At 38.7% G+C, this 27780-nt stretch overlaps 2 protein-coding genes across 3 annotated transcripts; both read left to right on the top strand.

The window, feature by feature from the left end:
* The first annotated feature begins 1073 nt into the window (after positions 1-1073).
* Positions 1074-27780, top strand: MKKS (MKKS centrosomal shuttling protein). 2 transcript variants are annotated; one of them, XM_080813481.1, is made up of 7 exons: positions 1074-1173; positions 8805-8888; positions 12934-13164; positions 19298-20206; positions 22978-23153; positions 24335-24445; positions 26434-27780. In XM_080813481.1, the coding sequence occupies exons 4-7, from the start codon at positions 19729-19731 to the stop codon at positions 26872-26874; spliced, it is 1206 nt and encodes a 401-aa protein (XP_080669607.1). In that variant the 5' UTR covers positions 1074-1173; positions 8805-8888; positions 12934-13164; positions 19298-19728; the 3' UTR covers positions 26875-27780. The 2 variants fall into 2 exon arrangements, with proteins under 2 accessions (XP_080669607.1, XP_080669606.1); XM_080813480.1 differs by lacking the exons at positions 1074-1173; positions 8805-8888 and having other exon boundaries at positions 13097-13164; positions 19298-20713.
* On the top strand, positions 19340-19492 carry LOC308348965 (uncharacterized protein; the record flags this gene model as incomplete). Its single annotated transcript, XM_080813482.1, has 1 exon — positions 19340-19492. The coding sequence occupies one exon, from the start codon at positions 19340-19342 to the stop codon at positions 19490-19492; it is 153 nt and encodes a 50-aa protein (XP_080669608.1).

The raw sequence follows: 27780 nt of genomic DNA, 5'->3' as shown, positions 1-27780 counted from the left end.
AAAAAAGCCGCCGCCGCCGCCCAAACACAAGATGATCTGAGCGGCCTCACGCTCTGCTGAGGCCAAAACCAGGACTTAAGATGGCGGCGAAACACTGAGGGGGACAGGATAACGCGCGGAATCTACCCCAAAGAAAAATGGCCTCCGCCCATTTTTTTCAAGGAGAGCCCAAAACAAAAATGGCGTCCAAGGCTGGCTATTCAGAGACTAAGAGCGCCGTGAATATGATTGGCAGGTAACGAATCACGGTTACCCATAGTGCTACACGGCGGAGATGATCGAGAGGAAAGAAAAAAACCTAACGTTTCTGTGGTTCAGAGCACCTTGATACCGGAAAATTACAAGCACAAGAATCAGGTTATAAAGAAGGTCAGAAAGCAAAGGTGGCTTTCATAATGCCGGATAAACTTTAAAATAGAGATACACATATTTTCCTCTGTAATTCTTTTGAATACTACAGAAAAACAAAAGTTTTGTCCAGGAGCTAAGAAGCAGGATGGGTAGACACTGTCAAAATTATCTACTTTGTGAAACGAAAGAGTTGGAGGACTCCCGACCTCCCCAAAACCCCCATAGGAAAAGCTATGGGCAAGAGCTCTGTCAAAGCGACCAGCTCTCGTTTGCGCATGTCCACTTTCCAACCCGATCCAGGGACGTGGTGATGAGCTATTCCATTTCTCCTGGTTTTGGAAGCAGACGTAAAAGAGGGCGGGGAAATGGCGCCAAAAAATTAAAAAAAAAAAAAAGAATCAGGCGCCTTGTGATTGGTCAAATCTGGGAGGATAGTGTGTTGCGGGAAACCGTTGACTACTTCGTCATTCAGTCAAAAATAGTTCCGAAGCGCGCGCCATAAGGCGGATACTGTACCCTAACACATCCACTTGATGTTATTTAAATTCTTTAGTTTCAATTCCTTTGCAGAGACTGACGCCGCAAGAGCTCCGCCCCCGGCTCTTTCCGGTCTCTGGCCAACCCTTTCTGGGCTGAGAGCCTCACTAAAACCCGGAAAAGCGGATTCTCAGCAGCGCCGGAGCCAAACACAGCGGTGCGCATGCTCTGTCTCCAAGCGCGGTGCGCCAAGTTGCCAGGACCCGCTGCGACTGCTGCGTGAGGCTCGGCCTCTGGGGCCAGCTGGTGGCGGCGGCCTAGGGAGGTTCATCGTTTGGTGGGCAGGTGAGAGCGCTGGATCCTCAGGTGGAAAAACCTGTTTTCTGCCTGGCCGATGAGAGGGGAGGTGGGCTTGTTGGTGCCCCCTGGCCCCTCTCCGAAAGGTCACTGGTGTCTTCGCTGAAGGATATTTGGGGGCGGGGACAAAGAGGAGGCTGGCTCTTTAGAAAACTAAAGACCTACCGGTAACATAGCCATAGGCAGTAAATGCTTGGTGACGGAAGGAATGTGGATGGCGAGGAGCTTTTCCAATCGTGTGGGTAGAGTTCCAGGTGCAGGCCCTCCTCCCTCTCCCATCTGCGCGGCCACACCGTGGAGGAGCTGGAAAAGGTGTTCCCAGTGAAAGCACCGTCTGCACCTGCGCTGCCACCTGCTAGCTGGAACCTGTGATTCGTCGGTCACTCCTTCAAGGGAGAGGGCACTGTGTGCCCGTGTCTGTCTGGGGGGTCAGGGTCACTCTCTGACGTGGAACTGGACGTCAGAACTGTTGTACAGCCTGGTTGGTGGCCACCGTGTGAAAGCAGAAGCAGGACTCACAGGACTTTTGACGTTATGGGGATGGAAATCCTTTTGAGATGAAAAACTCCTGGGTCATATTCATCTTTTTCTCGAATAGGACCATGCCCAAATACTGTAGATGTTACAGAGGCTCTCAATTCATTCACTAACTTTGTCAATTTATATTTATATTCGTATATATAATTTATATTTATATATTTTTTTCTTTCTTTCTGAGCTGAGTTAGCGGATACAGCAGTGACCAAGACAGACCTAGTCCCTAACCACATGGGGCTTATATTCTAGTGATGGAAGAAGAAACAATAAACAAGTACCCTGATAATGAACAAGGTGCTTCCAGATTATCCTAGGTTGGGTTCCGTGGAAAGTGGACTCTAAGGAGGAGAATTGTGGGCAGGACGTTTATTAGGAAGGACTGTTTTGGATCTTACCAAGGAATAAAGGAGGAATTGGCAGATAGAAAAAGTTAAAATGCAGTGCAGTCCCTAGGGAACTCTAGTGCTGGTTTGTCCCTTCAGGGGTGTCCCAAGTTGGAGGGAAGGGCCAGACCTTTATACCTGGACAGTCATTGGATGCTTGTCCTGAAAAGAAGGCGTGACTTCCGCTCTTTTCAGCCATGTCTGTCCTGGAAGGAGACTGACAACTGAGGGCTGTCTCAGCAGTCCCAAGAGCTAGGGAAATAAGCCTTTTATTCTTAAAGGGGATCAAGGTGGCACATCACAGCATTCACCCACAACAGTAGGGCTTTGAAGGTAATGGTGGGATGTGTTAGGGAATAATGGGGGTGGGAGAGGGAAGAAACTGTAGACTGGGTGCTCAGAGAAAGTCTCTGGGTAGAACATCTGAACTAAGTTGAAGCACAAGAATGAGCCACCCTGTGTAAGACAAGGGGAGGAAGATGCTCCACTTTTTGTTATGTACTGAGAATATAATAGAGAAACAAAACAAATGGCTGCTACCTTCTGTTACAGTGGGTGGCTGTTACTGGCTTTAATACATACTGACTCCTGCTATAACTAAAGATGGAGTACGTAAAAATAGATGGAGACTAAGAGAGGAAGATAGAGGAGAAACTGAGAAGTCCAGAAGTTTTGAAAAACTAGTCAACTTTGTAAAGACTTTAAATCTCTACAGTGTTTTGTTTTTTGGTTTTTTTTTTTTTGGCTCATATACAGCATTTAATCATGTTTTATTTGGATTTTGCCTTTCTCTTCTCAAGCTTGTATTCTCTTTGAGGAGAAGAACCATGCCTTATTCATCTTAACTGTCCCACAACACCCCCCCACTACCCCCACCCAGCCTAATGTCCTGCTAGCACCTAACAGACCCTAAGTAAACATTTGAATAGAATCAATCTCACTCATATTTGGAATGAAAATTGATAAGCCCTAAGTGACCAAAACACTGTTTTGGGATCTGTCTTTACAATATTCCTCAGTTTTATAAATTATAACCCAATATTAGTTGAAATATTAGATGATAATACACAATTGCTTTGGTCAGACAGGAATCTCCAGAAGTGCCTATTTCTATTAATTTGTATTAATACAAAGATAATATACTTCCAGTAGTAATAGTTGCTATATATTGAGTGCCTCCCACAAACTAGACACTGTACTAAGCAATAAATACATAAGTATATACGTAGTGATCTTCATAACATAGCTGATATTACAGATTATTAAATTGAGGCAGCAGAGAAGTGATTTGCCCAAAGTTATAATTAATTTTTGGTGGATACAGTTGGGAGTCCCATCATTACCTAATGCCTTCGCTGTTAAGTAACAAACATGCTCGCTCTCTCTCTCAAATCTTTTAAAAAAGTAAACATTTCTGAATATATAGTCCGCTAGGACTCTATTAACTGTTATCAAAGAAACAAATTACTCACCCTGTTTTTGTTCCTTTGCTCTGAGTTTTCCTATTTCCTTCACAATTAGCTTTCCCAGCTATCACTGTAGGAGTTTACCTTTCCTGTAACAAACATCCTGGAATCTGATTACAGATCCAGCCCCCTCTAGTCAAAATAACCCCCGAGGGCGCCTGGGTGGCTCAGTGGGTTAAAACCTCTGCCTTCCACTCAGGTCATGATCCCGGGGTCCTGGGATGGAGTCCCGCATGGGGTTCTCTGCTCAGCAGGGAGCCTGTCTCCCCCTCTCACTCTGCCTGCCTCTCTGCCTACTTGTGATCTCTGTCTGTCAAATAAATAAATAAAATCTTAAAAAAATAATAAAATAAAATAACCCCTGAGATCTCAGAAGGTCTTACATGAGAATCGGGGTATTTTTACTCACATCTAGACTAACTGAAACTGCCCAGGGAAGCGGGCCTCCTTTATTCATTCCAGTCCTCTCCTGTTCTTGCTATACTTTAGGCTGGCTCTGTTCCTTTTGAAATAACCAAAACAAGAGTAATAGCTAATAATCACTGAGTCCAGACTAACTGCCAGGTATTGTGCTAACTTCACAACAACCCTGTGATATGAAGTCATTATTACGCTCATTTTACAGATGATAAAACTGAGTGACAATGAAGTTAAGAGACTCATCCAAAGTCACAGCTAGTTGTGAGGTGCTGAGGTTGAGATTGAAAGCTCAGGCAGTAGGATTCCACAGTCCATCCCCTTCATAACACCACACGACAGTGCATTCTTAGTAAAATGATTGGCTCTGCTTTACCTTTTGAAAACTACTAACCAGGAACTAGATCCTGGTAGGCGTCTTGTGCTATATTAAGAAATTTTAGATTTCTTCTTCTAATCAAAAATATCACGAATTGGGGCACCTGGGTGGCTCAGTGGGTTAAAGCCTCTGCCTTCGGCTCAGGTCATCATACCAGGGTCCTGGGATCCAGCCCCGCATCCGGCTCTCTGCTCAGCAGGGAGCCTGCTTCCCCCTCTCTCTGTCTCTGCCTTCCTCTCTGCCTACTTGTGATCTCTGTCTGTCAAATAAATAAATAAAATCTTTAAAAAGTGTATATATATACATATATGTGTATATATATATATATCACGAACAGCTTCTAAGCAAAGCATAAACCGAACCAGATTTGGTTTTTTGCAAGATGGCTGTTAAGTGGGTGGGGTATATTTAATGCAGAGCAAACTAGAGCAGTGGTTCTCAAACTTTAACTTAGAAAACACAGATTACTGGACCCCACTTTAGAGTTTCTGATTTGGTAGGTCAGAGGCAACCCAAGAATTTGTATTTCTCATTCGTTGATGATGCTAAGGCTACTGGTGAGGGGACCACACTTTGAGAGACCCTCGAATTATAAGCAAGGACGTCACCTAAAGTGATAAGGATCTGGACCGTGACTGTGGGGAGAGGTTATGTGAAATTATCATGTCAAATGGCAGGGCTGGGGGACTGATTTGAAGAGGAATACAAAGGGCAGAGACCACTATATCCAGACTTCTGAATTGAACGGCTTGGTAGGTTATTATTTTTTTTTTTTTAACCGAAACTGTTAATAGAGGTAGAACAGCAGTTTGGGAATGAAAGAGGATTCCTATGTATATGAAATGAGTTTAGACTGTTTGTGGGTACAGATAGAGGTGAACCATAGCAGTTGGATACATGGTTTGAAGATATAACCGTCGTTAATGGATGTACTGTAACAGAAGCTTTGGATGTGAATGAGACCACCCAGGGATGGAACATGGGAAGACACCAAGCAAGGACAGATCTTTGATAAGGGTGAAGAGGTGGATGGAAACCGAGGGGCCATTAAAGGAGACTGACAAGGAACAAACCAGAGTCTCAAGTACTTAAGGGAGTTTCAGGAACACATCAAAATGCTTCAGAGATCAAGTAAAGGGAGAGATCGGTGATCGTCACAGTCAGAGCAGTTGCCATGGAAGGTAGAACAAAAGCAGATTAGCTGAGTTTGAAAATGGAAGTGGGAAGTGACCCTAGGAAAAGATTCATTTTTTGAACAGGCAGTAGCTGGAAAAAGTATGGCAGCTGGAAGGGAGACGGGGAAAGGGCAGTTACTTTAGGAAACTTGTTTTGGTGCTTTTCAGTAGGGAAAAATGGTCAGGTTTTGCGGAGGAGGAAGAAGACCCATTATAAATAGTGGGAGGTGGGAAATGTAAGAGAGGAATAGTGGAGTTAGAACCCTGCAGAGACAGCAGGGAAGGAGGTTAAGATGAGAACTGAGATTGACGGGTTTTTACCTGTGAGAGGGGAAGTCAAGGGTGCTAATACCTGATAGCCACCGTTTCTTCTGGCCATTAGCTTAGCTGCAGAAACAGAGGTTAAGAGTAAAACGGAGCTCTTGAAAAATGATGAAGATAGAAATCACCTTTTTAGGGATTCAGAGCTAATTATGGGTACATAGTTACTGCTCTAGCACCAAGGGGCCAATTAACTGCACATTTAATCTGAAACAAGCTGGCTTTCAGCATGATACCCACTCCCTTTCCCCCACCAACCTCAGCATCAAATGGCAGCCAGGTGTAAAAACAGAAAGGGAATGGAAAGGTTGTAGTGTTGTTTTATAGAGTTTATACTTAAATTAAGTATTCTTAAAAGATAATGCATCTAAATATACTTAATTTAAGTATAAACTCAATAAACAACACTACAGCCTTTCTGGTTAGTCACAGCCTGCAGTAAGCTGATTTTCTCTTCCTCATTAGTCCCTAATCACTCATTCACTATTCACATTTTGGACTGCTGACATTTGGTAAAGCGCCCATATACAATTAGTGAAGCTTTCAATATATTACTTATTCATAAAGACATTGAGTTCACGGTAATGGGAGAGGTAGCAGAGACCATAAAATACTTATACATAACTATGTTGACCTTCACTGTGTTCTTGACTACTCCTGACCAGCTGTGCTGTCAGCACTATAGCTATTGGGTGTGGGTCAAGCTGACCTTGAGGGAGGGGAAGGGAAATGTGGTAGGATTTTGCCAAATGGAAACTTTAGAACTCAGGTATGATCCATTCAGCTCATCAACAGCCGGACAGTAATGTATTTGATTGTGTGTGTTTTTACAAGATGAAAATTCAGCAAAACTGTGTTATTTTAGGTGATAAAGATAGAAGATGGGAAAAAAGGGAACTGGTGGTCTCTCTAGTATGCCAGTCAGTTGAATAAGCATGAAGACCGTACACAGACCTTCTAATGTGTACACAAAAAGTGCCAACATTTGAACTGCCATATTAAAAACTTGGGATATTTTTAGCGTCAGAGATTGGAGTTTAGAAATGAAGAAGAATTCTCAAATATCTAAGCCAACATTGTCGTAAAAGAAAAGGCATTATACAGATCCAGTAAACTTCATCACAGTCACAAGATCTGGGCTAATTGATTGTGTAATATTCTGTCTAATGTCCTCTTCACGTTTAAATTGTATTCAGGGAAGTTTTTAAAAATTACTATTTTTCAAATACTTTTAGCAGAACAGTAATGAAAACCTCAAGAGAATTTACCTTACACTATGTCCAAAAGACCAGCAGATGGCGCCCAGCAAGCCCAGTAGGCAAAATGATAACCTTTTCTAGAATATTTCCTGCATCCAGGTTGTTGTAGGCCTAGGTTAGTAATGGCCAATAACAAAACTTGATGATTTTAATTGACATGATGCTACATAGGCAGAATAAACTGATAGTAGAGCTAGGCTGTTTAGGATTTTGTAGGAAGCCTACCTGTCTTTCTGTCCTTTGCCTTACAGTCCAGTTCTGTCACCTAGAAACCTTCACTTAGCTTGCAATATAACAAGCCGCAGCAAATCTGTGAGAGTCCTCAGTGGTAGAAACTGAAGAGATAATAATTTCTGTAATACATAATAGGGGGAGGAAAAGTTGCTACTTTAGACACAGTAATACCTTGACTTTAAACAATATTTGTGGTGTGAAGTAATATATCTCAGTGTTTTCCTTTCTTAGCCTTGATATTTATGTGCACTCAGGAGATTACAGTATTTTATTAAGGTGGAGATACAGCAAGCTTCTCCCCATTCTGTTCATTAACTCTTATTATTCATTCTGTGTATGGAACTAAACTGAAGAAACTGAACTAAAATTAGTTCAGCTAATCTCAACTATTAGTAGGTCACAGATATGTATGTGGAGGATACAGACTAATTTTGGATAAGTTGACACAAGACCACTGTTAACCTCTTACATACCTGACATGAGAATCAGAAGAACATGCCAGGCTTAATACATTAGGATAAGTGACCTCAGTGACTCTTAAAAGTGTGCACGATGCACTTGGAATGTCCTTCTTATCCATCATCATGCACTGGAAATTCTGATTAACTCTACTGCCAAAGCTGGGTCACTAATTCTTGACTCTGGAAAATAGCCTAAAAGAATACCAGCCAAGACTTTTAGGACTCCAAAATCTAAGGTGAATGCCAGTTAACTGACAATAATCTTGGAATCAATCATTTAGTGTTTCCTCATTTATAAAGTGGCCTCATAAAACTGCTATGAAAACAAAATGAGATAAAAAATGTGAAACCTTTGGAATAATGCAAGGTACGTATTTTTGGAAGAAGAGTATATGAAAGCTTAATCTGTGTTAAGATTGTCTCTAAACAGGACACCTTAGTGGCTCAATTGGCTGAGCCTCTGCCTTTGGCTCAAGTCATGATCCCAGCGACCTGGGATCGGGTCCCACATTGGGCTCCTTGCTCAGCAGGGAGCCTGCTTCTCCCTCTGACTGCTGCTCCCCCTGCTCATGCACTCTGACAAATAAAATCTTAAAAAAAATAAATAAAGATTGTCTTTAAACATATTTTAAACTTAACAGAAGGCACTTCAATGAATAAAACTATAAATGCTGTTTTACTTGACCTAAACTCAGTAATTTTGTAACTCTTCCTTTGTCTTATCTTTCCAAGAGTTCCATACCTTCTTTGTTTCTTTAAGAGTGCGTTTAAAGAAGATTCACAAAAGATAAGAAAAAGGCAATTGCAGGTACCAAAGGGGTAAAGGATGAGGAAAAATCATTCTGTTCTTGTTTCTGTTGCTGCTTTACTCCAAGCACACTTGGAAAGCTCAGTGAATAAATAACAAAGGCTAATTTATTTTTAGGGACCAACCTGTTACTGCTCCTCAAATCTGATCATTCTGAGTGCATTCTTGTTTTGTTTCAGACTCAGGAATCTCTGGTGTCAATAAATAGTTCCATCTCACTTGGAATGACTTGCCAAGTGTTTTGAGGGAAGGACCATCTCAAGGTAAGTTGTATTTAGCTTAATTTCCCAAATTGAATCTCAGTATCCCTTCTGCTTAGCACCATGAACCTTTGTAAAAGTCAAGGTTTTAAAAAACTCGTAAATTCATTTGGAAAATGAGTTAATGAAGAAATGTGGTAATTCTTTATATTATCCTGAGAAGCAGCATTTAGGGACTGTAAGCAAGGACTGTGGAATATTTACAAGAATATTTGTTGCCATAGCATATTTAGCAATAAAATTAATGTTGAAACAAATCTCAAATTTCCATCAGAGATCTATCAAATCAGCTTATCTCCATATAATAAAAAACTATGCAGCTATCAAAAATGATAATGAAGATTTATATTCTTGGGGGAAGAAAAGATTATAAAACAGCATGTAAATTGTCACATTTTTGTCAAAACCAAAAAGATGACAGACATTTTTAGCATTCTTTTCCTTATTTCTATATTTTCTAACTTTAAAAAGCAAGGCTATATTATATTAGAAATGGCAGGATGCTAATTTTCATTTTGAAAAAAAAAAGTCCCATAGAACAATTGAGAAAAGGTATTAAAATTGTATCCCCAAAATATGTTTGGTTGTATTTTAAAGATCCATAAGAAGATATGAACAAAATAAGGAACACATTACCTCACTACTACATGGAGTGTTAAATTTCAAAACTATGCTGTCTTTTTCTTAAAACTAATAATGAGCCTTATTTAGTAAAGTCTAATGTGTCTTGTACTGGGAATTTGGTTGGTCAGACAATAATTGGATACATGTGATGTGCTGGAAAACTATTAAATCAAAGAGGTTAAAGTTACTGTACCATTTTAAAAGATTGCTAGTTCCATCTGGCTTGATGGAGATGGGCTATTATACATACAATGTGGTAGTACTTTTATCTGGATTAAATGTGAAAACTCTAAAAGTATCTTATAAAGTAAAAAGCCTTATCATCCTGATCCTGATCATTTTCCAAGCATCTCAGAGTACAACAGAATAATCAATGGAAAATAGTTACCTATCTCCCACTCCCATTAGCCAAATCAATATATGAGACATAGAGAATTTGAGGAAATGGGAACATGTACGTGTTGCATAAACATTAAAGCAATTAATCATTAGATCAGTCTACATCATTTACTAACCAGAAGGTCTGTTATGGGGCCTCAGTAATAATGGCCAATAATGAGTTTTCAACCAAAACAGATAATTCCCAGATTTAACCAAGCCCAAATGTAGAAAAAGATGCATAGCTCCTTAAGTCATCCTAATGGAAACAAATAACAGACTGTTAAACACAATGTAAATAAAATGGAATGCCTCCATTGTCCTTAACTCTTGGATGACCCAAAGAGTCAGCTAACTTGATGCTAACTCTCTTTTCTATAAGCTGTTTCCCTGAAAGTTTGTAATTCAGGAAAAAGCTGACAAATACTGAGTTAGGTTAGTGATCATGGAGGAGTAAACTGTGAATAGAAGAGATGCCATCCATTAAAAGTAATGTGACTTGGGGCGCCAGGATGGCTCAGTCATTTAGCGTCTTGCCTTCCCCTCAGTACATGATCCCAGGATCCTGGGATCTAGCCCCACGTCAGGCTCCCTGATCGGGGAAAGCCTACTTCCCCCTCTTCAACTCCCCCTGCTGTGTTCCCTCTCTCGCTGATTCTCTCTGTCAAATAAATAAATAAAATCTTTTTAAAAAAAAGTAATATGACTTGATAACCTCACGTTGAGAGTGTCAAAGGTGTTGGAGTCACCTTAAGTATTGATGAGACCAAATATGAATGACAGTATCTTTGAAACCTTAATTGAAGATATTTTGTGGACAAAACATCACATCAGTCAACACAAGCCAGTTAACTGGTACAGCCCCTGTCCCTCTGTCTCTCTGTGAAATAATCCTTACTATAGTTCTTCCCTCGTTACTTCCAAATCACCCAGGGTTTTACTGTATCCTCACATCTCAAAAGCATTTTGTACAGTGGGCTTCACAATGAAATTTAATGATACAGTTAATTATGATTGGCTTTCTCCAAAGATAGAATATAAGTATGTCGATAAGAGGTGTGGTCCCTAAAGGTTGCAAAAAGTACATAGAGTACAAGAGGACTTTAGATCCAGAAAGAGGCAGGACACCTGGGTGGCTCAGTTGGTTAAGCGGCTGCCTTTGGTTTGGGTCATGACCCCAGGATCCTGGGATTGAGTCGCATACCAGGCTCCCTCCTCAGCAGGGAGTCTGCTTCTCCCTCTGCCACTCCCTCTGTTTATGTGCCCTCTGACAAATAAATTCTTCAAAAAAAAAAAAAAAAAAAAACAGGAAAAAGGCATAAAATACTTCCAGTTACAAAGTAGGCCATTGGTTTTTTTTCCATCTAGTAGTGTAAGTTTTACAACAAAGTCCTTATAAAATGTGAATTTGGACACTGGGATAAATGGTTTCTAATGCTAGAAATGATATATGTACAAAGAAATGACTCTAAATTTTGTTGGTTTTTTTTTTTTTTATAGATTTGTTTATTTAGAGAGCATGTTTGAGAGCAGGGGGTGGGGCAGAGGGAGGGAGAAAGAGAATCCCAAGCAGACTCCCCACTGAGCAGGGAGCCCCACACAGTGTTCAATCTCACGACCCTGAGATGATAACCTGAGTAGAAATCAAGAGTCGGATGCTGAACCAACTGAACCACCCATGTGCCCCCATTTATTTTTAATATATGTAGAACACTGAGACAATTAAGGTATTTAACTCATTAGCAGTATATTTTAATCTTGACTTAAAGGGGAAAGAAAAAGTAAAAGTTCTGTTTAGACAGTTTTCTAGTGACAGTCATACTGTTATTGTAACGTAAATGATTGCATGATATTGAAACTCATATATATGCAATTGAACCTAATTCTTAGTATATTCCATAGATGATGGAGCAGTATGTACTGTCTTTCTGTGCTCAGAAAGGAACTTTAAAAATGGGCCCACTCTTAGGATCGCAAGTCTATAAGCTAATCACTAAAGCCTAATGAGCATCCCTTAAATTAAAAAGTATCATTAGTCTTTAGAGATTGTCTAGACTCGAGTTCCCAAACCCAACAGATCATCAAAACCAGACTTCTTGGACCATACCCCATGTTTTCCAAACCAAAGACCAAGGAAAGGAATCTTTTTTTTTTTTTTTTAAAGATTTCATTTATTCATTTGACAGATCACAAGTAGGCAGAGAGGCAGGCAGAGAGAGAGAGAGGAGGAAGCAGGCTCCCCGCCAAGCAGAGAGCCCGATGGGGGGCTCGATCCCAGAACCCTGGGATCACGACCCGAGCTGAAAGCAGAGGCCTCAACCCACTGAGCCACTCAGGTGCCCCAAGGAATCTTTTCTAATACAACCTACCTTTGAAAGTACAGGCAGGTTACTACCCCCAATTTCTCTGTGTAAACTGGGTAAAGAGTAAACCCTATAGGGTAGAGTTATTAGTAGTAAAGGTAAACACTAAAATCCTGTGCTTCAGGACATAAATAGAAATGGCATTAATTCCTCCTAACCCAGAGTCCATGCCAGTATTCAGTTGGAATCCACGCATGACTGTCCCAATCTCAGTTGAAACACCGTCACTTACATGTGTCGGAATACAAAATCTAAATCCTTAGTGCATACTTAAGGATTACCATTTGATTCTTCTGTTAAAATTCTGACTAAATGTATTTTTCTAAGTCTAATTTTACTGTGGCTCAGAGAATGTATAATTAATTATATAAAGAAAATGACATCTATGCCTGAGGATTTCCAAAGACTTATATAGCTTTTCTAGCTGGTGATTTGGCTCCTTTAACAATTTTCAGCTAAAGGTTTGTATTGCTTTATAAGTTTCTCAAGCCTGACTTCCCGCTATCCCTTTGAGCCTATAACATATCCTTTTTTGTTAGTTAATATTACACTATATTGTACCCAAAAATGTTTAATAGTCAACTTTTATTAGAGTGCAATATTCTACTTGTGGCAGTTCACAGATGTAACTTGAGGGAGTTGTTTTTTGTTCTTACCTTCTTTGCCTATTGGCCTTTTCCTAGGTGCACTGAAGCTAAAGTACTATGAGCTTTCAGAACTTCTGGAGCAACTATAAAGTTCTGATTGTTATGATACCCTTAGTTGGGTTCATACATTTGGGATGGCATAGAATCAAGAGCAGCCCTGTTTTCAAAATGCCCAACAAGGACAACGTCTCTGCACCAGATAGTCCAGCATTCGAATATCCTAAGAAGAATCACACCGAAGGGAAATAGCAGGCTTGGAATCTTCAGGTAAACTCATTTAATCTGGTCAACCAAATGGTATGTTCCAACAATGGGAAATACAGTCTTTAAAAAGTACGGGAGTGCCTGGGTGGCTCAGTCAGTTAAGTGTCTGCCTTTGGTCAGGTCATGATCCCAGGGTCCTGGGATTGAGTCCCACATTGGGCTCCCTGCTCAGCCAGGAGCCTGCTTCTCACTCTCCCTGATGCTCCCTCCGCTTTTGCTCATGCTTTCTTTCTCTCTCTGACAAACAAGTGAAATCTTTAAAAAAAAATTAAAAACATTAAAAATTAGAGTTCTGGAAAGAAGAAGCTTAAGTGGTAAATTACCTGTTGTTTTTTTGTTTTTAAAGATTTTATTTATTTACTTGAGAGAGAGAGAGAATGAGAGGGGGAGAAACAGACTCCCCATGGAGCTGGGAGCCCGATGCGGGACTCGATCCCGGGACTCCAGGATCATGACCTGAGCCAAAGGCAGTCGCTTAACCAACTGAGCCACCCAGGCGCCCCTACCTGATGTTTTTATGATGACTCACTGACACAATATTATTCTGCAGTTGCTTCTAGAAAAGTTTGTTCCATACAGACCTTGACAGTTGCCTCACAGAGTCATTTGGATGAAAGGAGGACAGTCAGTCCATTACTTGTCCTGTCCTTTTCACTAACAGTGTCACCAGGATCATGAGTGTGTCCAAAAGAACAGTTGTCTACTTGCCATAAATCCATCCCAGAGCATACAAATCTGTAACTTGCAGAAGTTCTCTCCTTTGTTGTTACTGTTCTGTTTCTTCCAAGGCAAATAAAACTAACTGTATTCCTTCTTTAGTATCTATTTTTTGGTACCTTTTTTTTTATTTTTTTTTATTTTATTTTTTTTTTTTTAAGATTTTATTTATTCATTTGACACAGAGAGAGAGAGATCACAAGTAGGCAGGCGGAGGGGGGGAGGGGGAAGCAGGCTCCCTGCTGAGCAGAGAGCCTTATGTGGGGCTTGATCCCAGGACCCTGGAATCATGACCTGAGCCGAAGGCAGAGGCTTTAACCCACTGAGCCACCCAGGCGCCCCCTTTTTTTTTATTTTAATTATTTATTTGAGAGAGAGAGAGAGAGAGAGACAGCGAGCACGAGCAGGGGGAGGCGCAGACAGAGAAGCCTCCAGCAGACTCCCCACTGAGCAGGGAGCCCAACACCTGGCCCAGTCCCAGGACCCTGAGATCATGACCTGAGCTGAAGGCAGACATAATCAACTGAGCCACCCAGGCACCCCTAGTATCTAATATTTTACCTTCAAAATAATTTACTTTTGAGAGTCACTGAAATAAGAGAATATAGTTACATTATTCAGGATTATAATCCCTTAACTACAATTCCAAAATCCAAAAAGTTCTAAAATCCAAATGGTTTTGTCATAACTCCTTTCGTAGCAAAACTTGACCTTAACACACAAGGCAGTTTGCAGTCTTTTTTCCACTCAATATGGATATTTAGTTTCACTGCAGAAATACTCTTGGGTTTAATTATGAGTGTTATATTTATATTCGTTATGGGTATTAAACACTGTATTTTGATTATGGGTGCTAGACACTATATTATTTTTCTAAAATCCCAGAAGTTCTGAATTATGAAACTCATCTGCCCCCAGTTAGAGAACTGTGGCCCTATAATTGTGGAGCATTTTCTATCTTAATATATCATTTTGACCTTATGTTGAGTAATAATGTGCTTTAAACTTTGGCATAAGGTAGGTCACTTTAGGGTCTGCTTCTTACAGAAGGAAGACCTCAGTAAGATTTTCCTCGTTCTTTTTTTTTTTTTTTTTTAAGATTTTATTTATTTATTTGACAGACCGATTACAAATAGGCAGAGAGGCAGGCAGAGAGAGAGGAAGGGAAGCAAGGATTTTCCTCATTCTTAAGAGATCTATGATTTTGACTTATCAAATTATGATATAATTTCTGATTATATTATTTTAAATCAAGATTTTATTTTTAAATGCTCTTAAAGAGAAAGGGAAGAGCATGGCTCAAAGTATTAGACAATTATTTAATAATAAAAACCCGGGCAGTAAAATATCAGAAGCTTAATAACTTAAAAGAGTAACCTTAAAACATTCTATGTAAGATTGTGTTTATAAAGGGAGTTTTAGTGCACATGAGCAGGGAGTTAGAGTTTATTAGATGCTTAATTTTTATCTGTGAGCTTTCTAACTGTAATGATATCATTAACATGTGTTCATGTGTGTGTAGAGAGGAGAGAGAATACATATATAGTGTGATATGTGTGTGTGTGTGTGTGTGTGTGTGTGTGTGTGGTATAGTATATATATTACTTATGTCACCATTTTTTTCCCTTTAATTCTTCTCATAAGAGTTTGAAGCCCTGCTATAGCCAAACTTTGGGGGGGGGGGCGGAGAAAGTAGTTTCTCCTTCTGTGAAAAGAAATACAAGGAATATTATTGAGGTATTCCTAGAGGAAAAGTAGAGAAGAGAAAGCCATCTTTCTAAAACTTTAAGGTAAAAATAGAGATTTTAGATGTCAGTGCTGCAGTATTTAGAAGTCTTAGAGTGACCAACACTGCCAATCAAGCAAGCAGAAATAGATATTAGAAAAAACTTTGGGGTGAGCAAATGTTACAACCAGATTTAGAGTGAGTTAAATACGGATTCTACCAAAAGAATGTACTATTTTTTTGTCCTTTAATATTTTTTAATTTTTACTTTTTTTTAAAGCTTTATTTATTTATTTTAGAAAGAGGATACAAGCAGGGGGAGAGGGAGGCAAGCAGACTCCCTGCTGACCATGTAGCCCAACAGGGGGCTCAGCCCCAGGACCCCAAGATATGACCTGAGCTGAAATCAAGTCAGATGTCTGATCCACTTTCAGTGTTGCTAAGATTGAAGTGCATTATCAGTCTGATCTCACCATTATAAAATCTATTACAAAATTTATGTTCGGGCACCTGAGTGCCTCAGTCAGTTAAGTGTCTGACTTGATTTCGGCTCAGGTCATGATCTCAGAGTCGTGGGATTGAGCAGTGTGACAGACTCTGTGATGGGCACGGAGCCTGCTTGGGACTCTCTCTCTCCCTCTCCCTTCAGCCCTCCCACCTCTCTAAAGAAATTATTTATGATCATTGTTCTAATCTAGGCACTGGAAAACTTTTTTTCTATGTATGACCAAATAGTAAATTTTTTTTTTTTTTAAATATGGAACGCTTCACGAATTTGCATGTCATCCTTGCGCAGGGGCCATGCTAATCTTCTCTGTATCGTTCCAATTTTAGTATATGTGCTGCCGAAGCGAGCACCAGATAGTAAATATTTTACACTTGGCAGACCATAGAGCCTCTATTTCAACTACTCAACTTTCTGTTGTAGCACAAAAGCATTCATATATAATACAAAAGTATGAGCCAATAAGACTTCATTTACAAAAATAGGCAGTGGCCGGGGTGCCTGGGTGGCTCAGTGGGTTAAGCCTCTACCTTTGGCTCAGGTCATGATCTCATGGTCCTAGGATTGAGCCCCGTGTTGGGCTCTCTCTTCAGTGGGGAGACTGCTTCCCCCTCTTTCTCTGCCTGCCTCTCTGCCTACTTGTGATCTCTCCGTCGGATAAAAATAAAATATTTGAAGAAAAAAAAGAGGCAGTGGGCAAGATGTGGCCCATGGGCTCTAATTTGCCAACCACCATAAAGGTCCAGTCCATCCTTTCCTTAGAGGTTGCAAAATGACGCTGTTCAAATTGCATCATTCCTTCTCCACTTATGAGCTAGAACAAATCCCCTCATCAGCTATTCAGGTATCCCTCGAAGTGCATTTATCAGGAAAAGCAAGAAAACTGCTTTATTTCCTCCCAGTTTTTATAAAAGTGAATTAGTTCCCTAACAGCAATGAGGGTTTTGGGGTTTAATGACAATATGAATTCATGAGTCTGCAAATTATTTGAATTATCTCAAGGAATTACTATTGGTATTTTCAAGACTCAAATTGTACCATCTTGGATGCCCTCCAAGTTGACTCCTGTGTCTGTTTTTTTCCTGTGGTCTTTGATATGACCCAAGTATATTTTATGGTCAAAAACTCCTCGGTTCATCTTGTGTATTTCTTGCCTCAGACCTAGAATCAGCCATTTCTCCAAGGAAACCTGGTTCCTGTTAAGAGAAAATTTTAACTGTGTATATTTCTTTAACTCATAACTTACAGTGAGTATCTAAATTTAGAATACAGTCATGTAAGTTTTACTATTATTTTAATTAAGTTAAGCATTCCTGCAAAGGCGCATCTGCCAGGACTGTGTATCCAGGAAGTCAGAGTTGTTCATGTGATGGTAGCCTTTGGAACTCTGGGTCACAGTGTTAGGAAAGAGTCTTAATAGGTCTAAACTGACACTTCCAAACATATTTATAAGCCAGCCCAGTGTTTGGTTTATTTCTTTTCTTCCAGTTGTACCTTGTTTTGTCTGGCTCTAGACCCACAAGTCAGCAAGTTTTGACATCCTAAAAATTTGGGAGTCACCAGCACTTTCAGTGATTGCTTCCTTTCTCATTTTATAGAGAGATTAGCCAAAAGATGTGGTTACTGGTCTCACTACCACAGACTGTTAGAGGTGCCAGATTAACATTCCATTTTTGAAAAGTTGCATGTCACTGTTATGTATTTAAAAAAGCCTTTTTTTTTTTAAACTGGAGAAATAATTTTCTTGATCACAATTTCTATTAGGATTTGTGGCTTGTGTGGGTGTGTGCTATAACATGTAAAGTAAGTATGGAAGTCACTTTTAAGGTTTCATTTAAATATATCTCAGATTTTGCTGAATCTAAAATAACGACTGAAATAATATTTAATTACCTTGCTATTCCTGGCATAAGATGAAAGATTTTTTTTCCTCGTCTTATAAAAAAGGTGACTATAGATTTATTGCAGAGAGAAAACTAGCCATCATTGCTTTCCCTTTATTTGGTCCCTGTTGCCATGGTTATAGTCCTTTAACTGGAGAGGAGTGGTAACCAAAATAACATTTCTAATAACACTCCTTCCCTCGCTTCACCTGTTCTTTGCATATCCTCCATCTTCCCTCACCTTTTTGGTCTGTATCACACTGTGCCATAGTCTACTTCAGGTCATACTGTAGTCTGGTGGTCCACTTAGTTTTATTTATGCTAAATACTGTCCAAGGAATTAGCATAATTATCATATTCCTGAAAATAATTATTGGCTGAGCTTTTACCTTTAAAGCACTTAAACTCAACAAATAAGATCCATGACCTGAGGTTTTTAATTTTTTCCACACATTATTAACATGTCAGGACTTTGTGCCTCAAGGCACACTATTTATTTACAACCATGTTAAGAAAGTTGATACGAGTGCACTTGTTACAACATTTTATGGTATTTAGACCTTTTGAGATCAAATTACAAATAGATCCTATTTTTCTCTTTGTCAAATAGCATATCCCCTGATTTTTGTATTTACAAAGTCTTGGAGAGGATTCAGTTGTAGGACATTAAAACTGACAATCATTGATTGACAGACTAAAACTATAGAAAATTACTTTGAAATTAGCCGAACATTGAAAACATGGTTTTGACAGTGTGCTGTGCAGAATTATACAGCTAGAGATGGCCTACACAATACAGAATGTGTCTATAGTAGGGAAATTAACAGTTCTTTTAACTCATAATTATTTACCAGCAGGATTTGATGTATGTGTATCTTTGTTCAGACCTATGGTTTCCAAGTAAACCAAAGTTATGGAAGAAAACATTAAATCTTGATGTAAGAGAATAAAAACATTTGGGATTTTTTTTTTAAGACTCAGTGTTTTATAATGAGTTTTATAATATAGCATTTCTTTTCTAGAAGCATATCATATTCAAATAACTGTACTATAAGCTTTCTAGCTATGTTGTTCTGCATTCCAAAATCATTCAAATATCAGTACTTTCTCTTGGAGGGATTCATTGAAGAATAAAGGAATGACTGTTTAGTCTAAGTGGATTTACATTTCTCATTTTGTGGAGGCTTGCGCTAGTTGGTAATTCCTTTTTCTAAAGAAGGAGCAGAGCATCAAAATACTAAACTGCAGTCTATTAAATGTTTTGGACTTACTTCTCTAAAATGTTTTTTCCTTTATTTCTTATAGAAAGAAGCATCTTTGAATCTGAGCTTGACATTGAAAGAAAAGATGAAAAACATCAGCTGGATTAGAAAGAACTGGCTCCTCGTAGCTGGAGTGTCTTTCATAGGCGTCCACCTTGGAACATACTTTATACAGAGGGCTGCAAAGCAATCTGTAAAATCTCAGTCTACAGGCAAACAAGAGAGTATTAAAGAATGAAGTAAAAATAAATATTTGGAACTAAATTACTAATATGTCATTAAATCATTACATGCTAATTAGCTTCATAAACCAGGAGCTATTTAATCTTATAGCCACAGTGCTGCATATTCAAGACTTTCATTCCTGAAGAATAATTTTTTTTCTAAGTGTCAAGACCCATGACAATGCAATAAATAGAAAAATATGGTTAACAAAATAAAAACTGTCTTCACCACTTAACCACCTAAAGTAAGATGTCTCGTTTAGAAGCTAAAAAGCCATCGTTGTGTAAAAGTGAACCACTGACAAGTGAGAAAGTCAGGTCCACACTTTGTGTCTTGAAAGGAATCCTGACATCAAGCTATGGCCCTTCGGGGAGGCTGAAGCAGGTGCACAATGGCCTTGGAGGCTGCGTGTGCACCACCTCACAGTCGTCAGCCCTGCTCTCTAACCTTCCCGTCACCCATCCCATTTTAAAGATCCTGACAACATCCACGAAGAATCACGTGTCGTGCTTCAGTGACTGTGGCTTGTTCACAGCCATTCTTTGCTGCAATCTGATTGAAAATGTTCAGAGAACAGGCTTGACACCCACCACTGTTATTAAATTAAACCAGCATCTTTTGCGCCTCTGCACCAGTTACCTCAAGTCTGAGTCCTGTGGTTGTCGAATTCCAGTTGACTTTAGCAGTCCTCAGACCCTCCTATGTTTGGTGCGCAGTATAGTAACAAGTAAGCCCGCCTGTATGCTCACCAGAGAGGAAACAGACCATATCAGTGCTTTGGTTCTGAAAGCCTTTTTGCTTACAATTCCAGAAAACACCAAAGACCGCCTCATTTTAGGAAAGAGTATAATTGTGCCTTTAAAGGGTCACAGAGTTCTAGATTCTACTGTATTCCCTGGAATACTTATTGAGATGTCAGAAGTTCAACTGATGAAGATCTTACCCATCAAAAAATCAGAGGCCTTCAAGGTGGCACTCTTTTGTGCTTCTTTATCTGGAGATCTCTCTGATACTGGAGAAGGAACTGTGGTGGTCAGTTCCGGGGTCTCTCTTGAAAATGCAGTCCTGGAGCAGTTGCTTAACCTAGGAAGGCAGCTAGTTAGTGATCATGTAGACCTTGTCATGTGCCAAAAAGTTATACACCCATCTTTGAAACAGTTTCTCAGTATGCACCGGGTAATTGCCATTGACAGAGTTGGAGTGGCTCTGATGGAACCCCTGAGTAAAGTGACAGGTAAAAAGCACCTTCAGCTTTTGCCCCTCACAGTTAATAAATCAACAGTCTTTTTTGAGCGGAGACATTCTTGGTGTGTGTCACTGTTAACATCCTGAAAAATTTTAGAAGCTGCTGAGCTCACAACATGTGTATCATTTCTTCCCGCAAAGTTGGCTTCTCAAAAATATATCCATTAATGTTCATTTACCTAACATTGAGTGATTATGGCTATTTCTGTGTTTGTATGGCAATTTCTATTTTCCAGCCCCAGAAAGGACTGCAGAGTCTGTTATAATTTAAAACATTAACCCCCCCCAAATCTTAGATTATTGAGAAATTTAGCAGTTTCATAATCCTAAGCTCTTTCATACTTTACACAAAATCCTTCTTCTACTTGAATTTTACAAGTAGAAATGACACTATATTCAGAAGGTAATTTTGCAACTAAAATATCCTTTTCTTCACTTCTCTACTTCTTCACTACTGTACTGCCTAAATAGTAATTCCTAATTAGGGGTAGGTAGGTGGGTGGATGTGTGCGTGCACACATGCGCACTAGCTTTAAATATCCCAGATATTTCCAGCTGAGCTTGAGAATCAGGATTTGTCTTATTTTTAGCACTGACAACAGGCCTAGTTCACAGTAGGTGTTCTAAAAGGTTTATTGAATTGACTAATATTTGGTAAGATACAGAATTGTAACAGACAAGAAGTTCACTGTATTTTACAAGTTAAAATTAAGGTTGATATTCACCTATTACAGCCAAGGAAACATGACAATGTAAAGAGTTCGTGATTTGAGCCACTTTTTAATATCCTTTTGATTGCACTGACAACGTATCAGTCATTCCATTCTGATCGATTATTAGGTTTATCAGACTTAAGCCATTGTTACAGTTCACAATTTTTAATGTTACTATAAATCATCAAATAGTAGTATGTATGCCAGTACTGAATACCTAATATCTGGGTTACTGTCCTATCTCTATAAGGCTGTCCCATGATTGCCAAAGTGGAAATTATTAAGAAATAATGGAAACAGTTCTATGGAACTCCTTGTTGATGTTCTACATCAGACCCATAGTTTTAAATATTTACTGGTTTTTCATGACTTTTCCAGCTGTGAATATTGGGTATTACAGTTTTTAAAATGTGAAACAGTGACTGGGTGGCTCAGTCGGTTAAGCATCCACATCCAACTCTTGATTTCAGCTCAGGTCATGATTTCAGAGTTGTGGAATCGAGCACCAGGTCAGGCTCCATGCTGGGAATACAGCCTGCTTAAGAGTTATTCTCTCCCTCTCTAAAAAAATTAAAAGGTGAAAGCTTTTGTCATAGAAACAATAGTTTGAAGTGGGCACTGGGTTTCTATAGCCCTACAATTCTTGCTTATCCCACATATAACTAGAACATGGTATAAATAGCCAGAGCTTTAGTCCTGGATCTTGGGAGTAGTGACCTTTTGAGATAAAAAGGAAGGGGAAAAACAACTATACCAAGCCTGTGGCTTAGGTAAACTATGCTTTCCATCTTCCCTACTGTATCTAGGTTAATGTTATCTCCTTTCTTCCCCCTTCAGACAAAATTCCTCTTGATTAGTCTGAATTAAGTAGTGGGGTTATTGTGCATGGGCCACTGGTGTGTTTGAAGCTTGTCATGGTGTACAGAGCATTGAACATTCAATTTGCTTTATCTCCCTATGGGGAGGCCCGCCCTGAAAAGTTAAATGATATGAGTGACTTGCTTCATGTCCAGCGGCCCATAAGCAATAGAGCAAGATCCTCTCACTACAACAGATTGTTGCGTCCAGGTGAAGTAACACATCCAATAGGTGGTTTGGTTTGGTTTTGTTTTCCAATCCTTAAATTTCAGATTACTCAAGTACTCCTTATTCTTTGAGGCTTCAAGAAGAAAACAAGGATAGTCAGAGAAGTTTAATCGTTCAGTGATTATTTTCTGGGTTCTTGCAAATTTTTTAAGCTCCCAGGAAATGGATGCACGTTTTTGTGTGCCTTTTTCTGGAGAGTACAAAATAGTTCCTGACAGATGTTCAAAGAAGTCTGTAAACCAAAAGAACCTCTGCTTTGCTTTATTTCTGTATCATCTTAATAGCAGAATACTACTTAATTTACAGGTTTTAGAAGCATCTTGTTATTTATTCTATATTTCATGTGTTAAAGTATATGCATGTGGGACTTTTATTAATGGCTTGGAATCAGTTTTAAATGACTGCATGTTCCATCTTTACTCATACGTTTTGTGTTTTCTGAACTTTAAAACAGGAACACAACCTATTGGTTCCCTAGGCTCAATCTCTCCTAGTAGTTATGGAAGCATGAAAGATTTGTGCCCAGCAAAATTTGGCTTCAAACATTTTCTTCATCTAATTCCTAATGAAGCAACTATCTGCAGCTTGCTGCTCTGCAACAGAAATGACACTGCCTGGGATGAGCTGAAGGTAGGTCACAGACTCAGTTCCATTATTTAGGGGCTGACGCTGGGATTGAATAGTCGGACAGACAAGATAGGTTTTTTCACGGAGGTGACCTATGTTTTTTGTTTTTCCTAACTTTCCCAGGTGATTTAGAAAGCAAAAACAACAAAAATGACAGAATTAAAGTCACAAGTAAGCTGATTTACTTGCCTGTGATATTACAGAAGACTTGGCGAGTGCTACCAATATATTTCTAGTATCTACACGCGATCTAAAGGTCCTTGACATGTGACCTTTTCTTAGCAATTAACGTGAACTGTGTACTTTTTGATGCTAACGTGTATGAATAATTCACTGAAAAAACGAGCTTCCTAGCCCTACCCATCATCCGCCTCTTGGTAGAGTTTGTCGTCTTCTACCAGCAATAACACATGCAACTTCTATATTATAAGAGAAGTGATAACCTATGGGTATTGATCACATACTTAAAGGTTCATATATACTCAAGAATATACCCTTGGTAAGCGTGAAAGGTCTCTTGTGTTTTTCTATTACTACTGGGTTGTAGCTGTTATTAATTCCATAGCAACTTGAAAGAAATTCTAAAGCATGTATATAGCTAATTTACTTAGACTCAAATCATTTTTTTTTTAGTAGAAATACTAAACCTTGCAGCAAACCTTGCTGACCCAGATATTTTGAGGCCATCCATTTGTGAATCTTAGTTTGAAGAGCTAAATGCGTAAGAGAGATGCTATTAACCTGGTTCATGGAAACAAACATCTGGCTAAAATATTTTTCTGTAATCTCTAATCTTTATTATTCCAAAATGTATTCGTTATATTACAAACTTGGCAGCACAGTTTTGTTCTTTTGTAATTAAAATCCAGCTCTTTAAGTCTGCTATCTAAGTTCCCTTGAAAACATGGTTATATTTCTTTGTGAACCTGATGGCAATGTCTGATTCTTTTTTTTTTTTTTAAAGATTTTTATTTATTTATTTGACAGACAGAGATCACAAGTAGGCAGAGAGGCAGGCAGAGAGAGAGGAAGGGACGCAGGCTTCCCGCTGAGCAAAGAGCCCGATGTGGGGCTCGATCCCAGGACCCTGGGATCATGACCTGAGCTGAAGGCAGAGGCTTTAACCCACTGAACTACCCAGGTGCCCCGCAATGTCTGATTCTGATGATTTGTCTCTTTTTTAGCTCACATGTCAAACCGCACTGCACGTTTTGCAGTTAACAATCAAGGAACCATGTGTTTTGTTGGGAGGCGGCTGTACTGAAACTCATTTGGCAGCATATATCAGACACAAGGTAGGTTACATGGACCTGCTCAAAAGATCTGAATTCTCAGCGACATTTGTTTTATGAAATAATAAACCAAATCATGATACCCTGGGGCCACAAGTCTCACGCAAATTTTATATTTCAAAACATGTGAGAAAAATAACACTTGCAAATATAAGGTGATATCTCTATCACAATGATTATTGTTAATCCATCCTCTCACCAAATAACCACATTCTTCGACTATTGTTGAAATACTGCATATTGAAATGAGCATTCTGTTAGTGGAAGTTGTATTAGAGATTTCAACTGCTATGGTATAATCATAATTGATAGTCATAGTGAAAGTGTTAAGGTTCTACAAAATACTTCAGTACCTCTGAACTATCAAGAAAAGATTTAGTTTCATTTAATAATGCATTCCAAGTATTAGATTCTATTATAATTTTAAATTGGCGTCTAATTTATAAGTTCTATCAAATAGAATGTTTTTTATTCATGTAGGAAACTATATCCTGATAATAGGTAAATTTAGTGCATTGTAGTTCTGATTAATTATTTCATAAACGCTGACCTACTTTATTTGAAAATGGATACAAAAAGGTATGTGTTTTCCAGATATTTGCAGTTGATTCTTTGGTCAGAATTGTTCCCAAAGAGACTACAGGGGGTGTCTGAGTGGCTTAGTCAGTTGAGCATCTGACCCTTAATCTCAGCTCAGGTCTTGATCTCAGATTTGTGAGTTCAAGCCCTACACTTAACTTTAAAAATGAAAAAGAGAGAGAGACTGCAGAGCTTCTCTCTGAACCATGTTCAGTGACTGACTAGGATTAGAGAAAAAGTAAGCATTTTTTCACAGAAAGAAACAGAAACCCTGTTTCCCAAAATGATTTAAAATCTGTTTGGTGATAAAGCCCATTCATGAAAAGTTATCAGAATATACATTATGAAAACCAAAATCAGTGCCTATGTATTGATGCTGAATGCCAGTAATGTAGTCTGCAAATAGAATTAAGTAAACTGGAAAAGTTTTTTGGAGGAGAACTGTTTTTTGAGTAGGATTTTGAAGAAACAATACAGCATTGAAAATATGGGAAAAGAACATACAGTATAGATGGTCTCATCTGGTTCACACCTCCTAGACAGAAAAAAAAAGCAGCCACTGCTTTGGAATAGTTTGGATATGGGTTTTAACTATCAGTTATTAACTTGCTAATATGTTACTTTTTCTATCATGAAATTGCTAGGAGAAACTTCTTTATTTTTATTTTATTTATTTTTATTTTTAAATACTCCATTTATTTGAGAGAGAGAGAAAGAGAACACAGAGGGAAAAGCTGACTCCCTGCTGACCAAAGAGCTCTATGTGGGGCTCAATCCCAGGACACTGAGATTATGACCTGAGCCATAATGCTTAACTGACTGAGTCATCCAGGTGCCCCAGGAGAAACTTTTTCAGAATGGTGAAACCAAAAAAATGTTTAAAATTATATTATCTTTAATTAAAAGAGAATTATTTATTTTTAAAACGTTGACATGAAAATTACACATGTCCCTAAATGACTTTTGTCTTAATAATTATGCATGTTCTAATTTTAAACAAATCTCAAACACTTTGCCAACTATAAATAAGTATTTCACTTGAACATTAGCCTTCAGGAACCTCCTGCTGTGTGTATAAAAACCTGTGATATAATGCATTTTGTCTTGTCCATCATATATTGAGGGAGCACAACTGGGCAGTCATTCAGAGGAAGCTGATGATGGGGTTTATTCTGATTCATTCATTCTGATACTATGACTAGCATATATTTATACTATAATACTATTCCGATTAAGGAATAATAGCCTGGCCAGCTGATCCATATTTGGCTATTAGCATTTTGCTGAACCCCTAAGGAAACTTAACATAAATAGTAACTTGATGATAAGGGTCTGATCAACTATTTTATTTTTGAGAAACGTTTTTGTAATATTGCTCTGTATGTGTTTTCAACGGTTTTATTACTCTTTAGACTTGTAACCAGCCAGAAAGCATTCTCAGAGACGATGGATGTACTCAAACAGAACTTCAGCTACTCACTGAAGCATTCTGCCGTGCATTAGAATCTGTCGCTGGCTCTTTAGAACATGATGGAGGTGAAGTTCTTACCGACATGAAGTATGGACACTGTTGGTCCAGTCAGGCAGAGTCTCCCTCTGTTGTTAACTGGCCAGATTTGCTTTCAAGATGTGGCTGTGGGCTATGCAATAGCCAGGAAGAACTCCACTGGTCGTTCTTGAAGACTACTCAGCATCCCATTGCACCACAAACCTGCCTTCCACATGAAGCTATTGGCTCATCCAACAACCTGACCTTGGACTGTTTTACTGCTAAGCTTAGTGGCCTGCAGGTGGCTGTGGAGACAGCCAATTTGATTTTGGATCTTTCATATGTCATTGAGGATAAAAACTGATAGCACAGCATGTTTATATTATAGACAAAAAAAAAAAAAAAAACCTAGTCAGGTGTCAGTTAAGAAAAATATTGAGTATATTTTTTTCTCTCCCCATATTCTGCATATCTGGATAGATTATTCATAAAATTATAGAGAAACTTATATATAGGGGAAAAGTATGATTCTTAAGTAGAAATACCATAGAATATTAAAAATATGAAGCATTATTATTAAAGATATTAGAGTATCTTAGAGTTTCCATAGAATGTCACTGTATGTTGTTATGAATTTTTATTGTTATTTTGCCATCACTCAAGAATCTGCAGAAATTTAAAAATTTCCTAATTTATTAAAAAAAAATTTCCTAATCTATGCTCTGGTTTGAATATACTTAGTGTACTTTTTAGTAGTTATTACACATGTTTAAAGTGTAAAATTAGATTCCAAAGTATCACAAAGCACCTAATATATATTGCTCAATCAAGAGAAGTGCTCAAACTACACATCTAGTAAAATTTCGATGTTCTTTACCTGAGGCATTATCATTCAGGGGTTAAGTAACTGATTTCGAACCTGACCTACCTATAATTTCTAGTTTTTAATCACAGTTCTTTATTTGTGTTATTTTGAAGAAATGTGTGATTAGGAAAAAAAATTACTTACATAGTAACGAAGCAGATAGAGAAAAGAAGTGGAAAAGTTATTTCTCTAGTTCACTCAGTAGTGTAAAGAAGAAACCAAAAACAGCTCTCATAGTCAAAGTAGAGACACTGATGTTTAACCAAAGAATGTAATTTGAATGTTATGTAAATGCAATCAATGTATTGATAAATTGAAGAAGAAATATATAATGCAGCTTGAGGAATATGTATGGAGCTATAGCAGATGCTGTACTAAACCTTAGGAAAATGTTTTGAAAATTTT

The sequence above is a fragment of the Martes martes genome (genome assembly GCF_963455335.1).
Source record: "Martes martes genome assembly, chromosome: 9".
NCBI classification, from domain to species: Eukaryota; Metazoa; Chordata; class Mammalia; order Carnivora; family Mustelidae; genus Martes; species Martes martes.
The sequence above is the reverse complement of the archived record's forward strand: the minus strand, read 5'-3'. Positions and strand labels throughout refer to the sequence as shown.